Source organism: Salvia miltiorrhiza, chromosome 8, assembly GCF_028751815.1.
Source record: "Salvia miltiorrhiza cultivar Shanhuang (shh) chromosome 8, IMPLAD_Smil_shh, whole genome shotgun sequence".
In the NCBI taxonomy this organism is placed as follows: domain Eukaryota; kingdom Viridiplantae; phylum Streptophyta; class Magnoliopsida; order Lamiales; family Lamiaceae; genus Salvia; species Salvia miltiorrhiza.
Genome location: NC_080394.1, coordinates 363,599 through 381,043, shown reverse-complemented (window position 1 = coordinate 381,043; position 17,445 = coordinate 363,599). Strand labels below are relative to the sequence as shown.

The 17,445-nt window shown below is 33.7% G+C and overlaps 4 protein-coding genes across 4 annotated transcripts; all 4 read left to right on the top strand.

The window, feature by feature from the left end:
• The first annotated feature begins 3,127 nt into the window (after positions 1–3,127).
• Positions 3,128–5,150, top strand: LOC130999689 (acyltransferase GLAUCE-like). The gene is made up of 2 exons (XM_057925300.1): positions 3,128–3,635; positions 4,134–5,150. The coding sequence occupies exons 1-2, from the start codon at positions 3,180–3,182 to the stop codon at positions 5,025–5,027; spliced, it is 1,350 nt and encodes a 449-aa protein (XP_057781283.1). The 5' UTR covers positions 3,128–3,179; the 3' UTR covers positions 5,028–5,150.
• Positions 5,151–6,213: 1,063 nt separating this feature from the next.
• On the top strand, positions 6,214–9,369 carry LOC130999688 (2-alkenal reductase (NADP(+)-dependent)-like). Its single transcript, XM_057925299.1, has 5 exons — positions 6,214–6,495; positions 6,947–7,124; positions 7,649–7,815; positions 8,324–8,406; positions 8,912–9,369. The coding sequence occupies exons 1-5, from the start codon at positions 6,277–6,279 to the stop codon at positions 9,288–9,290; spliced, it is 1,026 nt and encodes a 341-aa protein (XP_057781282.1). The 5' UTR covers positions 6,214–6,276; the 3' UTR covers positions 9,291–9,369.
• A 1,149-nt stretch (positions 9,370–10,518) lies between these two features.
• On the top strand, positions 10,519–12,650 carry LOC130999687 (6,7,8-trihydroxycoumarin synthase-like). Its single transcript, XM_057925298.1, has 2 exons — positions 10,519–11,457; positions 11,838–12,650. Exons 1-2 carry the CDS (start codon positions 10,573–10,575, stop codon positions 12,450–12,452), a joined length of 1,500 nt encoding a protein of 499 aa, XP_057781281.1. The 5' UTR covers positions 10,519–10,572; the 3' UTR covers positions 12,453–12,650.
• A 1,983-nt stretch (positions 12,651–14,633) lies between these two features.
• LOC130999685 (6,7,8-trihydroxycoumarin synthase-like) lies at positions 14,634–16,693 on the top strand. Its single transcript, XM_057925297.1, has 2 exons — positions 14,634–15,549; positions 16,005–16,693. The coding sequence occupies exons 1-2, from the start codon at positions 14,662–14,664 to the stop codon at positions 16,617–16,619; spliced, it is 1,503 nt and encodes a 500-aa protein (XP_057781280.1). The 5' UTR covers positions 14,634–14,661; the 3' UTR covers positions 16,620–16,693.
• Positions 16,694–17,445: the final 752 nt, after the last annotated feature.

Below are 17,445 nucleotides of genomic sequence, written 5' to 3'. Positions count from 1 at the left end.
AATTAATTTCAATGTAATTTCATTTTGTGTAAACTTTGTGCCATAGTCCTATTGTCACTATATTTCAAAAAGCACAATAACTTTGGTAGCCATATCCATGTGACTCTGTATCTGCATTATTGTCACTATATTCCAAAAGCAATAATTTTGGTAGCCCTACCCATGTGATTCTCTACATTATTACTATATTTCCAAAATTATTAACTTTGGTAGTCCTACCACATTCAACTTTGTGTAAGATGGCATGTGACATTTATCATGCTTGTGTTTTTACCTATTTTCTCTTCCATGCTCTTGATAGAAAAATCGTTCTTGAAAAGATGTCATCTAGTTCCATTACCTGCTATGGGGGCACGTGCTCCCATATTTTTTATATTTTTTTACTAATTATATATATTTAATTAAAGTACATAATAAATAAACAAATCTTTAAATCTTAAAGATATATACTTAATTTGAAAGAGTATTAATTTGTTGCAATAAACATCATAAATAATCGTCTATACGATCGGATGAGAGATAAATAGATGAATGTTAGTCTAATTGTATATATTGAGGAAATTAAAAGAAAAATGATAGTCAATCATGTAAAATGTTCTAGTCAATGAAAACTCGTGGATTTAATTCTAATAGACTTAAATTATTGTATACTAATTTTTTTGTAGTAATTATTATTATGTTATATTATGTTAGGTAATCGAGGTTCTTTCGCCGAAATTATGATTTCAAAGTTAATAATAAAAGAGATAATTGTCTTAATTAAGTCCCCAATGAGATACCTTGGGGACACCAAGCGGTGCGAACTCTTGTATATAAACAGTGAGGTTCATGGATCAAACCTCATCGCTTCCCCTCACCCAAAGGAAAAAAAAAAAAAGAAAAAAAAAGAGAGATATTTGTCTTAAAAATCACAACTTTCGATAATTTTGTATTGTCCTCATGTGTAGCTAGCAACTTCAGTGGATCAAAGTCTTTTCTTTTAATTATTTTTTCTCTGACGCTATAACAGAATTGTCAATTGTATTAGTAATTAAACAAGCTAGGCCAAAATTAAACAAACACCTGATTTGGTCATGAATGTCGATCTGGATCATGCCAAATTTTAAATAAACACACCTGATGACGAATTTAAATTAATGTTGCATATATGCATGTTGTTATTTGTTTTTATTTTGTTGGTTGTTATAGCTGTATTTGTTAACTATAATTGACTAAATTAAGGTTGTTAGGGTGGTGCATTAAAAAAAACAAAGAAGTTTATTGCCCTTATAGTTGACCATGCATGCATCAAGATGTATACGTGCCACACATATATATTAAATTTCAAATAATATATATAAGGGGCGTTTACTTTGCATGATTGATTATATGCATGATTGTGTATTTTTATTCTCAAGTATATAGTATATCTTTAATCTCACCTTTTTATGAGATAAGAATCAAGTAAAACTAAATTAAATGATAGAAATAATCAAGGGCCTTGGAATATCACAAAGTTTCAATTCATTAAATTCAAAATAAAAAAATAATTAGCTTTACTATTTTATCTATCAAAACTAATCATTCAAAATAAGTGCCCTCTTAAAGGATTATGAAGTATTATTACCCCTAGGGGCGGATCTATATAGGGGCTGCACTGGGCCCCCCAGTGCAACCCCAAAATTTTGTCCTATATATATTAAATATATTTAGCCTAATATGTACATAGCTTAATTTAAGCCCAGTCCAACTTTCAGAAAGAAAAAAAAAATCTTTCAACATAAAAATAAAAATTAATTTATTTTTGTAGAAGATAGATTATTTTTTTAAATATATAGATGTAGTTTTTTATATTTTTTTAACTATAATGGTACAATTTGTAGGGGTAGCGTTAGCATATGTTATTGAATCAATAGAAAGAAAATAATTATTTATTATAGTCGGTGATCGAATTTTAGTCCTAAATCCATTAAAATTCTACTTACACATAAAAGTTACTTGTACAGACTGCCCTAAAATTTTGACTCGAGGGATACCCGAACCCCCGTTCAATACCATCGAGTTCCCCCCCCCATCGACAAATCTGGGATCCGCCCTACCCCCACCGCCAACTGCTACTAGATCTGCAAGTGTGTACACAATATAAAAAGAAAGAGGCAGGGGGAGGGGGAAATAAATATTTATAACTTGTACTTATATATAATTATCATGTAACTTGAATCATGCATATAAAACAATTTTATGCATCAGATTTCTTAAAGGATAAGTTGACGATCGGGCTTGCGTGGCTTCAACTAATATTCAACTTCTAATTAATATTGTTACAAGATGGGTAGTACATATGACTTTCTAAAAAACATATTAATACTTCATTTTCAATTTACTTTTATTGTTACAAGATGGGCAGTATGACTTTCTAAAAACCATATTAATACTTCATTTTCAATTTACTTTTAGATCGAACTTTAGAAATATTACAAATATAATTTGCACTTATTTTCATGTTCACTAAGTAATAGCCCAAAATCAAAACTTTCAGCCAAGTTAAGTTGACGTGTCTTCAAAAAACAGACATCAAAATCTGTTACTGAAAAACGATCTAGAACTCTCTTAAGTTGCTAGAAATTATGACTCGAGCTATTAAGTGAACAATGAAAATAAATATATAGTATGCTATACTTGAAATATTTTTATGTTCAAACTAAAAAGTCACTATATGTTATATATAGCTCACGTTAAATTTAGTTAATTTGTTGAACTTGGATAACCATATATATAGGAGTTAGGTTAAAACTCCAATCACAATTAATATTGAGAAACAAATACTCCCTCGGTCTACAATTTAATTAGTGTCTATATATATTGTCATTTCAGTCTATCCCTCAATTTGATATCCACACAACCCAATATGCCCCTTACTCCACTTTAATCAGTTTAATATTCTCGTAAAGATCAGACTCTTAATCCACTCACAACACATCTCAACTACTTTATTAATTAAAACCGTGTCATTTTCAAATAAATATTAAATTTGGTACATAGGGAGCTTAGTATATTGTATACCATTCTTTCAATCTTTAATGTTGTAGTAAATGATCCAAGTTGCCATATTCCTCGTGATATATATAGCATATACAACTCGAACAACTATAAATATACAGGCTCCACAACCAAAAATAATCATCAAAATTCAATCACAAATGGCAGCTCTATCTCCATTTCCCACCTTCAATGATCTCAAGATCACATTCCACCACAGCTCCCTCGTATTCCCATCGCAAGAAATCCCCCAAAAATCTGTTTTTCTATCTAACATCGACCAAATTCTCAACTACAATATCCCAACGGCTCATTTCTTCAAGCCAAATCCAGATTTCCCCTTCGAAAATGTCGTGAAACGGCTCAAAATGGCACTCGAAAAAGTGCTCGTGCACTATGATTTTATGGCTGGAAGGCTCAAACTGAACAGCCAGACCGGCCGCCTAGAGATGGACTGCAACGGAGCCGGGGTCGGCTTCGTCGTGGCGTCATCCGAGTATTCGTTGGAAGAGATAGGGAGCTACTTGGTTTATCCAAACATTGGATACGGGCAGCTTGTTGCGCAAAGGTTGGAGAATTTGGCACCTGAAGTTGAACAACCATTGTGTTTTTTTCAGGTATGGTTTATGTTTTACTTCATCAATTAATACACGTCATATTTATATTAGTAGAGCAAGGATCCAACGAGAATGGTAAAATGTCATGAGAAATGAATCTGGAACGTTAGATATTCAAATCTTATGGCTGATATTAATTTATTCAAATTTATTGTGTAAAAAGAAAATAACGAATAAGTCAGTATAAATCTACGAATAAGTCAATATACATAAATCTACGAATAAGCTGTTTGTAATGCATGAATAGCTGTTTAAATTTGGGTTCGAATCTAGAGAGAGCAAAACTTTTCATTATATTAATTAAATTCGCTATTCGTGCATTATAAGTAGCTTATTCGTTGACCTATATTGAGTTATTTGTCATTTTCATTTCTCACGAAAATAGTCGTTCTCATTATAATATTACCCTAATATTAGTATGAAATTAATCATGCATATATTGTTATATAAAGCTAATTGCAAAATAAATAAATTATCATCACATATATATATTTGCAGATAACATCATTCAAATGTGGTGGTTTCGCAATCGGAATATGCACCAATCACATCTTACTCGATGGGCTAGGCGCCAAATTCTTCATAGAAAACCTAGCTTCTCAAGCCTTCGACGACAAACCCTTAGCCGTCGTCCCTTGCAACGACCGCCGCCTCCTCGCCGCCAGATCTCCGCCGCACGTGTCGTTCCCACACCCCGAGTTCCTCGACCTCCACCTCCCTGTCGGAGAGGGCTCGTCTCCGCCGGTCTTTGACTGCGGCAGAGAGGAGCTCGATTTCAAGATCTTCAAGCTGAGCCTCGCCGACATCGCCAATCTAAAAGAGATGGCCAAAACCGCCGCCAACGCGAAGATCAGCAGCTTCGGGGTGGCGGCAGCCCTCATATGGCGGTGCAAAGCCCTCTCCGGCGGGGGCGAGAGAGCTAGGGTTTCGACTTTGCTCAACGTGGTTGATATTAGGCCGAGGAGAAATCCGCAACTGCCGTCCGCGTATAGTGGCAACGCGGTGCTGCCGGTGGGGGTCTCGGCCGCGGCCGAGGAGCTCGAGAACGGGCCGTTTTCGGCGGCGGTGGAGATGGTCTCGAGAGGGGCGGAAGTGATGACCGATGAATACATAAAATCGGCGTTTGATTGGATGGAGGTGCATAGAGGGGTGCCCCATGGCGATTACATGGTTAGCTCGTGGCTAGGGTTAGGGTTCGACCGGGTCGGGTACCCGTGGGGGAAACCGGTTTATTGTTGCCCGGTGGTGAACCATCGGAAGGATATATGTTGGATATTTCGCGACGCCGTCGATGGTGGGATTGGGGCAATGGTGGCTTTGCCTAGTGAAGAGATGGGGAGATTTGATGGTGTGTTTCAAGAGTTCATTAAACAATTGGGAAGTAGTAATTGATTGATATGTGAATGTGATGGCACTTTAATTTCTTTTATTGTTGTTTAGTTTGTGTAACGTTGTAACGTTGTCCGTGCGTGTATCATGATGTATCATGTATTATGGACTCTATTGATTGATAGGTAGAGATAGATTTGAAGTATATATGTAAAATCGGAATATGATGAAAGTTCAGTGATTACTACACTATCGTTTAAAAATTTTACATTAATTTTGAAAGTTCGTATATAAAACCAAAATTTGAAGAAAGCAAATTTTGTGAAAGTTCAGTATTTTATAGGTAATTAACCCTTATTAATTTATTTTAACATGTTGCTATTTTGTGGTCTCACGCAACTTATTTGGCTTGAAAGTGTCGGTAGAATTTGAATTTATGACTAAGCTAGGCAATGAGAAACATCATGTATAAGTTATAAGTTAATCTATCAGAAAACTAACAAAAATACTCCATATATTGTTCGATTTCTTGATATAAACTACAATTTCCTCAAATAATACTCACTCCGTCCCACGAATTTTGACAGTATTTTTTTTTTGGGCAGTCCCACGAATCTTGACACATTTTCAAATAAGGTAATAATTAGTCCAAAAATAAAGGGTCTTAGTTACATTCTCTCTCCTACTTTATCATTTTTGTACTTTATTACTTACACACTTAAAACACTAATCTACAACTCCTTAATTCCCGTGCCAAAATCAAATGTGTCAAGATTCGTGGGACGGAGAGAATATTATATAGTATTAGATACAATTAATATATGTTACCATGTTGGTTACAAAGTGATCGTTATCATGAATTGTTAGGCAGATTGCTTCTCCACCCAATTTGTATTAATACTATATAATGAGCAGTGTGAAAATGCCAACTTTTCATTGTATAATTTCTATATTAATCTCTTGATTTCAATCAGTACCAGAAAAGACTATCAAAAAAGACAATCAGAGAATACAAAGAAATCAATTATATATTGAGCTTTATTAACGTTGCCACAGTTTTATTATTTGGAGTCATGTGAACAAACATAATTATATTTCAATGCTAAAAGATTCCTACTCCTAATAAGCTCACAAATATTGGACAAATGGCATAATCAATGTTTATCATGTTAACTAGTTGAAGAAAATTATTCATTTTGGGTGTGCCTCCAAAATTTTCATTTGCAAAAAATATTATTTTTAAGGTGATATTTTCCCTATATAAAGAACCTCAATCCATCAAGAACAAAAACACACAGAAACACATAGTGAAATGGTGGGAAACAAGCAGATTGTATTGAAAGACTACGTGAAGGGTTTTCTTAAAGAATCTGATTTGATTCTGAAAACCTCCGATGTTGAACTGAATATTCCCGGCGGCTGCAACGGCGCCGTTTTGGTGAAGAATCTCTACTTATCTTGCGACCCTTACATGCGAGGTCGCATGGTGAAGATGGAGGGCAGCTACATTGACTCTTTTACCCCCGGCGAGGTGAGCTTTTCTTCGACATTTTGGAAGGGCTATTTCGGAATTTCTTATTTATTGTGCTTAGAGACTATGTTAGAATTTTGTATTTAAAATCTGCTAATAAACACCAGAACTTTGTATTCTTTCTGATTTTATACCCGATAGATTTTTACCCTCAAATCGTTGCTGACATGACAACCAAATTGAGAGGAAAGTTTGAAATACATAATGAAGCAGAATAGTTTGTTGTCAATGTGGGATCTAGAACATGTAATTGTAGGATTTGAGATGTTAATGTGGGATTTAGTAATTATTGTATATTTTTATTTGTTTTGATATATAAGATAAAAATTCTTTTATTTATGTAAAACAGATACACATATATTATCAAATTCATAATTTGTACATATGCGACGACGATCTAATCCATCGTAATCGTATGATAATATTGTCAAATATTTTCATTCTTAAATAGGTTATTGTGGGATATGGAGTTGCCAAAATAGTGGATTCTTCAAATCCAAATTTCAAGAAGGGTGATTTGATTTGGGGCATGACAGGCTGGGAAGAGTACTCTCTTATCAAATCTACTGAGGCTATATTCAAAATCCCTTCTCTAGATGTGCCTCTCTCCTTTTACACAGGAATTCTTGGTAAATTACTTTATTTATCGAAACACTTTTGTCGTGTCGTGTCGTGTCGTGTCGTAACGTGTTATCATGGGCGTAGCCAGGGGTTTAGGGTAGGCTAAAGCCGCCCCAAAAAGGATAACAAGACGCTTATAGTGAGACGAAGGAAGTATTTAATTATCTTAGAGAAAAACTCCAAACGGGGCCTGAAATAGTGGCGTATTTAATTTTATTACTCCCTCTGTCCCATCTATTTTGAGACGCAACTTTTGGGCATGAGATTTAAAAAACTAGTATTTAGTGTATTAAGCGTGGTAGGTGAAAAAGTGTGTCTCAAGATAGGTGGAACGCTCAAAATGGAAATTCTCTTAAAATCATTAAATTATTGGTATTTTGTGTTAATTATAGTATTATAGCCCATCACCAAATCAAATTGTAAAAACAGTCTTTTCGTAATTTAAAAAAAAGTAGGAAATTCTTTCATGAACGAAGGGAGTAGTTCCCAACCAGAGGTTTTTAATTTTCTTTTTTGGTATAATTTTTTGAAGGTATGGCTGGTATGACTGCATATGTTGGGTTTTACGAGATTTGCTCTCCGAAAAAGGGCGAAATCGTCTTTGTATCTGCTGCATCAGGAGCTGTTGGTCAGCTTGTTGGCCAATTTGCTAAGCTATTTGGGTGCTATGTCGTTGGAAGCGCAGGCTCACAAGATAAGGTCTCTTATACTTTGAAATTTATAATTAAATGTCACTCACCAACTTCTATTGCATCCGCGAATGATTATTATGTGTCGAGAAAATTTAAAAATCTCAAAAATAATTTATATATAGGATTCTTCGTCTGTAAATACACAAACTTTGAAGATGTTCTAAAATTACATACGATACGATATTTTTTCTTCTGAACGAATACTCGGCCTTTCAATTTTTCTAATTTTTGCACACGATTTAAAGAATGGAGCAACACCTGTTTGTTGAAATTTACTTTTGTTGTTTTGTTTTTGGATTTAACCCTTAAATTAAATATCTAATTTGATAGCGACAAAATACATAACTATATAATCAAAAGCCGGCACTAAATTCAAGCTTAGAATATTCATGGTGAATAATCTCAGCATTTCTGTCTTCTTCCTAAAGCAACAATATTTTTCTTCTTTTAATTTTTGGGTTGCAGTAACATTATATTTTTTAAATTTGTTTGTTGTATAAATTACTTTGTTGAAGGTGGATCTTCTGAAGAACAAATTTGGATTTGATGATGCATTCAACTATAAAGAAGAACCTGACATTGATGCAGCCATAAAGAGGTAATTGTAAATATAATGTGACAAAAACTTTCTTTCTATCTAAAATTGATTCTTTAAAATTAATGAATTTTTTATATATATTTACATATAATCTAATTTATAAATATAACAAGCATCACATGTACCATCTATCTAGTTAGGTAAATGTATCCCAACTATAGGAACTCAATTGATATATAGACAAATTAAAGAGAAATATGATTAATTATAAGTAGAGCTGTCAAAAGTGATATGACTTGGCTTAGTGGACCATACACATAATTGTAACTAAATTATATTTTTGGGCTTCGAACTTTCCCTTTTGGCCCAATGGGCTCAGCCTGGCCCAGCCCGACTGATTATAAGGGTAAAATTAATTACCACAATTTAGGGGCTTTTCCAATTATTTATTAAAAAAAAAAAGCCCATTGTCTCATTAATAGCTAAAGAAATTCATTAAAAATCTCATATTCGAGTCCATCGTCATGTGGTCTGTATAAAGTTCATTTATCAATCATATAATCAGGTACTTCCCCGATGGGATCGACATATACTTTGAGAACGTCGGAGGCAAAATGCTCGAAGGGGTGCTCCCCAACATGAGATCCCGCGGCCGCATTGCTGGCTGCGGGATGATATCGCAGTACAACCTCGAGAAGCAAGACGCCACGCGCAACTTGATATATTTGATTCTAAAGCAAATCCGGATGCAAGGATTTTTGGTTTTCGACTACTTCCACCTCTATCCCAAGTATTTGGAGATGGTTTTACCGCTCATTCAAGAAGGAAAATTGGCTTATGTCGAAGATATTGTTGAAGGAATTGAAGCTGCACCAGCTGCTTTAGTTGGACTCTTTTCAGGTAAAAATGTGGGGAAGCAGGTTGTAGCTGTCGCTCAAGATTGATTTTCACACGAAATAATGTTTTCTTCTTATACATAAATTTAATAATGCTTCTTTATATGAGGCAAGTTATTTATGTGCATAATGGTGTTTCTTTCTATTTCATGGTTTTTTGTATAATGCAAAAATCCTTTTTAACATAATTTTTAAATAGTTAGATTAGAAACATCAATCAACAAAAAAAACTATGTAATTACAACATGAATTCGAATTTGGGAAAAACTGGAGCAACTATTGAAACTGTAGAAAGTGTTTGTAAAAATGCCTGAATGACATGCCCGCTGATTTTGGCCGTTTAATTCATGTATACATTTTTTTCTTTGAAATCAAAATTATAATTCATGTAGACATTGCGGGTGTTAGTCTTAATTACCCTTATTAAATTATAATGTATTTAATATATGTTACTCCCTCCGTCCACGAAATGAGTACCCATATTTCCTTTTTCGTCCGTCCACGAAATGAGTACCCATTTCCCTTTTTGGCAAGTGTACCCCACACATCTCTTTAATTAATACACTCAAAAAGTGGGACCCTTAAACTATTCACACTACACTCCATATATTTCTTAAAACCCGTGCCGTCCACAAATGGGTACTCATTTCGTGGACGGAGGGAGTATCACTTTTATACAACCGACAATATTTATAATTTGAGAGTAAAACAACGATATGTTTCCTACTTCTACTAATCAAATTTAGAATTAATTAAGATAAGTTAGTAAGGGAGAAGATTAACTACATGCAGTCATATTTAATAAGTTTAGTTCAATAATTTGATTCTCGAGGACACATGAAACATGTCTAATTTATAAGTCATTATTTATTCAGTGTTACACGTAAATACAAAATCTTTCATATCACATAATAAATTATATAACTTGTAAAGAAATTATCAATTAACTAATATTATTGTAGATGACTAAATGTTTTGTGTATAATGAAACTTCATTTTCTCATCATTGTTTAAATAAACTGGAGATCTGCAGGTAGCCAATCATAATCAAAATCTTGCCTCTGATTTGGTTATAAAATTGCAAATTAAACTATTTGGAACGCATGATTTCGACCAAATCATTTGCGCAGTCGGTGTTTGATGAAATGCTAAACACACATTTGCATTGTCAACATCAGCTTCAAACTATGTTCACATTACATACAAGCAAATAACTTTTTTAATTAAATCTTAAATTAGGGGAAATCTTTTTTTTTTTTTTGAACTATAGCAACATTGTTACTATTTATACACAGTTTCATCATCTAATATCTTTACTACAAAATCCACAATGATACTTCTATTATCCATATTTCTTCCCATAATCTTCTTCTACCTTCTCCACAAAACTCGAAAAACAACAAAATCAAACCTCCCGCCGGGTCCCCCGCGGCTTCCGTTGATCGGAAACCTCCACCAGCTCGTCACCGCCGGCGACCTACACTTTTACCTATGGCGCCTCTGCAAGAAATACAAATCTCCTATCATTCACATGAAATTAGGCTCTCTCCCACTAATTATTGTTTCCTCACCAAAATTAGCAAAAGAAGTGCTCCAAACTCAAGATTTGTCATTTTGTAGCCGACCAAAATCCTTTGCTATGCAAAAACTATCATACCAATACTCAGAAATAATCTTCTCACCATACAGCGATAATTGGAGAGAGATGAGAAAATTCACAACCATTCATCTCTTCAGCACCAAAAAGGTTCAATCTTTCCGCCCCATTCGCGAAGATGAAATCTCTCTTATGATCGCGAAGATCTCCGAGTCTGCTTCCTCTCATCAGGTTGTGAATTTGAGTGAGATGGCGACGGCTCTCAGCTGCAGTTTGATATGCAGAATTGCTTTCGGTAAGAGATACAACAATCACGAAATGAGGCGATTCAAAAATCTTCTAGATGAATTTGTGGCGATCTCACTCGTCTTCTTTGTGTCTGATTACGTTCCTGCTCTCGGTTGGGTGGATAAACTGGTTGGATCGATGAAGAGGCTCGACAGGATTTTCGAGAATCACGATTCATTCTACCAGGAGCTCATCGACGAGCATCTCGATCCGAGGAGAGCGGAGAAGAAGGAGGAGGAGGAAGATATTCTTGATACTTTGATCAAGCTTAAAGAAGACAAGTCTTCTCCCATTGATCTCAATTGGAATCGCATCAAAGCCCTATTAATGGTAATTAATTAATTCATCTTTGATTATTCATTTCTCTCTCTATATAGATTAGGGTAAATTAGAGGTAAAATTGGAAGTTAAAATTGAAGTTTGTGGATGAACCAAAATGAAAAAACGGGTCATGAATTGGTGGACAGAGGGAATAGTATTTTTTAATTGAAAAACTTATTATTAATATCTTTAATTACTACAAATATTGTTAAGTGAGTTTAATACATTTTTATTTAGTGTTAAAGACGTAATAATAATTAATTGTTGTTATTTGTTGTATGTTCTTTTACAATCAAACTTCTTTTGCAGTCATTCCTGTTGTATGTTACAAATTGTTTTGCTCTAAATTAATTAACAAAAAAAGATATGATTTTCTCAAACTTTTGTAGAACATATTTGTAGCTGGTGCAGAGACAAGTTCCACAGCAACCATTTGGACGATGACAACACTGATCAAAGCTCCCAACATAATGAAAAAATTGCAAGATGAAATCAGAAGTTCAATAGGCAAAAAGGGCAAAGTAGACGAAGATGATTTGCCCAAACTTCCATACCTAAAAGCAGTGATCAAGGAGTCATTCCGACTATACCCTTCTGCCCCACTTCTTATACCAAGAGAAACAATCAAAAAGAGTATTCTAGATGGCTACGAAATTCATCCCAAGACAATCGTGTATGTTAACGCATGGGCAATCTCAAGAGATCCCGAGTACTGGGAAAATCCAGACGAGTTCATACCTGAGAGGTTCTTAAATAGCAACATTGACTTAAAAGGAAAAGATTTCGAGTTTATTCCCTTTGGATCGGGCAGAAGAATCTGCCCGGGTATGGTTATGGGGCTTGCAAATGTCGAGCTTATTGTTGCAAATTTGCTCTATTGTTTCGATTGGGAATTGCCGTTGGGGATCCGACCAGAAGATGTTGATACAGCTCCACTGCCTGGACTCGCAGTGGCGAAGAAAAATGCACTTCTACTTGTTCCACATAAATATGGTACAGTTTAGGAGATTGTCTTGTGTTCTTCTTCTAGGGGTTCGTTGGGTACGCAGTATGAAATAAGATGTGATATGTCTATTATATATAACATATTAATGTCATGTTTGGTTGGATGTACTAAAATATCGGTGATATATAATTCATTGTTTGGTAGAATAGGGGAATAGCGCCTACCTAAATACATGAACTTTCAAATGTTTCTGATATTTAACATGAACTATAAACCCTGACTCCAAATACACGAAATTTATTCTTCTTATTTTGCACAAGACAAAAATTCTAATGCTCACAACTCAATCGCGAACTCACAACTTGAAGCACTAAATCACAAAATCATGTACATAGTTCCAACTTCCACTTCAGCATTTATTCCCCTGAAGTGTTTGTCGTGTGCAAAATCAGAAGAAAAAGAAATGAGTGTATTTGGAGGTAGAAATGCAAAACCAAAATGTGTGAAAGTTCGTATATTTAGGCCCTATTATCCCATTATAATATTTACTATAAAATCTTCATTTTTTTAATATTAACATAACACTCATATTCACAGCTTAATTAAATTTAGCTAGCTTCGAAATCTTTGTGATCACATAAGAGACTTCGTCTTTGCAAATGGGGCGAAAGGATTTAACCTTTTTGGTGGTGAAGAGATGAGCTAATTGATAAAAATAAAAAAATAAACATTCAGAAGATAATGGCACTCAAAATCGATAAATCTAAACTTCAAACAAATTTTTAGATTTAACTAGCAGAGATGACGTGCATTCGCACGTAAAAAGGAATTATTTTAATGAATACATTTTTATGAGTGTAAATTTATATTTTATTTCATTTTATAGCAATATTTATTATTTTAATGTATTTTTTCTTTTGAACCAATTTTTGGTTAATTTTTTTAAAGTATAATGTTATAGAACTCATAAAATTAAAACAAAAAAAATTAAATTTAGTATTAAAAAATTAATTTTAATTTATTAAACTTCACCTAATTTTGTCGTCATATTTATTTTATAGGTTTCATCTTTACATAATTAATTTTAATTTGAAATATTCTAGCAAAATTAAACTTCTAAAAAAAGTATTACATAATCCTTTGTATTTTAATTATAAATTATTAAAATTATATAATAAAAAATAACTTATATGATGAAGAGTCCTAATAGATTCTACTACTTAAATACTATTTTAATATAAAAGATAAACCACAATATATTTATAGATATATTATATGTATAATACTATATTAAATTGCACAATTGACCTTAAATTAAGTATACATGACGGATATAATAGGCAAATCAAATTTTGTAAAACAAGGCTCTTTTATAATAGGTATAAATAGATTAACTACATGCAGTCATACTAATTAGCAGCATGTATCTATATCTTTTCGAAAATAAACAAACAAATGAAATATGGATGTAGATTTGCAATAAACATATATAGATGAATAATAAGTTTAGTTCAATAATTTGATTCTCGATCGAGGACACATGCATGAAACATGTCTAATTTATTCACATCATCTTTTTTGAGTCTTATACGTAAATACAAAATCTGTCATATCACATAATAAATTATATAACTTGTAAAGTAATTATTAATTAACTAAATGTTTTGTTTTCAAAGGAAGGAATAATTGCACGTAAATACACCAACTTTAGCGAGAATCCATTTTTATTACGAACTTAAAAAAAATTCAATAAAATACACAAACTTTAGTTGTCGTTCAAATTTGACTCCATTAAATCCTAGAATGTTCAAAACTGACCCCTCTTTCGAAACAAGTTGCACAAAAGTTCACTTTCGAATTTGTGTGTAAAAGTTTAATAAATTATCTTAGTGACCATGTTTTCTTATTATTATAAAATCCCATGCTCTCGTCAAAAATGGTATAAGAGCGAGTATTTATTGAGAATTTATAAAATTCATGTTATTATTTAAATAAACCGGAGATTGATCTGCAGGTAGCCAATCATAATCAACATCTTGCCTTTGATTTGTTTGATGAAATGCTCGACACAATTAGCTATTAAATGCTAAACACACATTTGCATTGTCAACATCAGCTTCAAACTATGTTCACATACAAGCAAATAACTTTTTTAATTAAACCTTAAATTAGGGGAAATCTTTTTTTTTGGAACTATAGCAACATTGTTACTATTTATACACCATTTCATGATCTCCACATCTAATATCTCTACCACAAAATCCACAATGATACTTCTATTATCCATATTTTTTCCCATAATCTTCTTCTACCTTTTCCAAAAAACTCGAAAAACAACAAAATTAAATCTCCCGCCGGGTCCCCCACGGCTGCCGTTAATCGGAAACCTCCACCAGATCGCCACCGCCGGCGACCTACACTTTTATCTATGGCGTCTCTCCAAGAAATACAACTCTCCAATTATTCACATGAAATTAGGGTCTCTCCCCCTAATTGTTGTTTCCTCGCCAAAATTGGCAAAAGAAGTGCTCCAAACTCAAGATTTGGCATTTTGTAGCAGGCCTAAATCCGTTGCTATGCAAAAACTAGCATACCAATACTCAGATATAGCCTTCTCACCATACAGCGATAATTGGAGAGAGATGAGAAAAATCACATCCATTCATCTCTTCAGCACCAAAAAGGTTCAATCCTTTCGTCCCATTCGCGAAGATGAAATCTCTCTTATGATCGCGAAGATCTCCAAATCTGCTTCCTCTCATCAGGTTGTGAATTTGAGTGAGATGGCGACAGCTCTCAGCAGCAGTTTGATAAGCAGAATAGCTTTTGGTAGGAAATACAACAATAATGAATCCGAAATGAGGCGATTCAAGAAGCTTCTAGATGAATTTGTGGAGATGACACACACCTTCTTTGTGTCTGATTACATTCCTGCACTTGGTTGGGTGGATAAACTCGTTGGATCGAGGAAGAGGCTCGATAGGATTTTCGAGAATCACGATTCGTTCTACCAGGAGCTCATCGACGAGCATCTGGATCCGAAGAGGGCAAAGAAAGAGGAGGAGGAAGATATTCTTGATACTTTGATCAAGCTTAAGGAAGACAAGTCCTCTTCCATTGATCTCAATTGGAATAACATCAAAGCCTTACTAATGGTAATTAATTGAGCTTTGATTTATCATTTTCATAATGGCATGAGTTTTATGAAATTAGTTGAGTGTGTTGTAAGTTGCATAAGAGGATTGTGTACAGCTCATAAGTTTGGTAAATAAGAGGTAAAACTAAAGGTTAAAATTAAAGTTTGTGGACAGACCAAAGTAGAAAAACGGGTCATGAATTGGTGGACGGAGGGTGTAGTATTTTTTATCTGAAAAGCTTATTATTGATGTCTTTAATTACTTTAAAAATTGTTAAGTGATTTTAATACATTTTTATTTACCGTAAAAGACATTATAGTAATTAATTATTGTTAAGTGTTGTATGTTCTTTTATAATCAAATTGACTTTTGTATATTAATGCTTCTTTTGCAGTCATTCCTATTGTATATATTACAATAATATTTTGTTCCAAGTTAACAAAGTAAGATGAGATTTTCTCAAACTTTTGTAGAACATATTTGTAGCTGGTGCAGAGACAAGTTCCACAGCAATCATTTGGGTGATGACAGCACTGATCAAAGCTCCAAACGTCATGAAAAAGTTACAAGCAGAAATCAGAAGCACGATAGACAAAAAGTGCAAAGTATATGAAGATGATCTTCCCAATCTTCCCTACCTAAAAGCAGTCATCATGGAGTCTTTCCGACTATATCCTTCTGCCCCACTTCTTTTACCAAGAGAAACAAGCAAAAAGAGTATTCTAGATGGCTACGAAATTCATCCCAAGACAATCGTGTATGTTAACGCATGGGCAATCTCAAGAGATCCCGAGTACTGGGAAAATCCAGACGAGTTCATGCCTGAGAGGTTCTTGAATAGCAACACTGACTTAAAAGGAAAAGATTTCGGGCTCACTCCCTTTGGATCAGGCAGAAGAATCTGCCCCGGTATGGTTATGGGGCTTGCAAATGTCGAGCTTATTGTTGCAAATTTGCTCTATTGTTTCGATTGGGAATTGCCGTTGGGGATCCGACCAGAAGATGTTGATACAGCTCCACTGCCTGGACTCGCAGTGGCGAAGAAAAATGCACTTCTACTTGTTCCACATAAATATGGTACGATTTAGGAAATTGTCACGTGTTCTTCTGCCAGGGTTCGTTTGGTACGCAGTATGAAATAAGATTTGCTATGTTTGGTTGATATTTCTATTACTGTATAACATATTAATATCATGTTTTATTGGATGGACGAAAATATCTGTGATATACATAATTCATTGTTTGGTAGAATACATGAACTTTAATTTCAAATGTTTCTTAATATTGTACACGAGCTATAAAAACCTGCTTCCAAATACACAATTTTTTTTCCTTCTTATTTTGCACAAGACAAAAATTCCAATGCTCACAACTCAAACGCAAACTCACAACTTGAAAACAAAATTAAACCCGATTTTTTAAATGCGGCAACAATGTCCAAATAAGTGTCCTAAAAAATCCTCTGACTCAGTATTTATATCTCCTCGGAAAAAAAAAATATGGATATACATTTGCAATAAACATATATAGATGAATATTATCTTATTAAGTTTAGTTCAATAATTTGATTCTAGAGGGCACATGAAACATGTCTAATTAATAAGTCATTATCTTTATAAGTTTTATACGTAAATACAAAATCTGTCATATCAAAAAATTAAGAAATTATCAATTAACTAATATTATCGTAGATCATGACTAAATGCTTTAGTGAAACTTCATTTTCTCTTCATTGTTTTAAATAAACTGAAGATTTGCAGGTAGCCAGTCATAATCAAAATCTTGCCTTTGATTTGTTTATTAAATGGCAAATTAAACTATTTGTTTAATTGCATGCTCGACACAAGCAAATAGCTATTAAATATGCATTTGCTTTTTCCACATCAAGTTCAGACTATGTTCACTTACAACCAA

Coding starts and splice junctions, on each gene's coding strand:
- LOC130999689 (XM_057925300.1), top strand. CDS start 3,180: ATGGCAGCTCTATCTCCATTTCCCACCTTCAATGATCTCAAGATCACA. Junction 3,636..4,133: donor AACCATTGTGTTTTTTTCAG/GTATGGTTTATG, acceptor ATATATTTGCAG/ATAACATCATTCAAATGTGG.
- LOC130999688 (XM_057925299.1), top strand. CDS start 6,277: ATGGTGGGAAACAAGCAGATTGTATTGAAAGACTACGTGAAGGGTTTT. Junction 6,496..6,946: donor ACTCTTTTACCCCCGGCGAG/GTGAGCTTTTCT, acceptor ATTCTTAAATAG/GTTATTGTGGGATATGGAGT. Junction 7,816..8,323: donor GCGCAGGCTCACAAGATAAG/GTCTCTTATACT, acceptor ACTTTGTTGAAG/GTGGATCTTCTGAAGAACAA.
- LOC130999687 (XM_057925298.1), top strand. CDS start 10,573: ATGATACTTCTATTATCCATATTTCTTCCCATAATCTTCTTCTACCTT. Junction 11,458..11,837: donor GCATCAAAGCCCTATTAATG/GTAATTAATTAA, acceptor AAACTTTTGTAG/AACATATTTGTAGCTGGTGC.
- LOC130999685 (XM_057925297.1), top strand. CDS start 14,662: ATGATACTTCTATTATCCATATTTTTTCCCATAATCTTCTTCTACCTT. Junction 15,550..16,004: donor ACATCAAAGCCTTACTAATG/GTAATTAATTGA, acceptor AAACTTTTGTAG/AACATATTTGTAGCTGGTGC.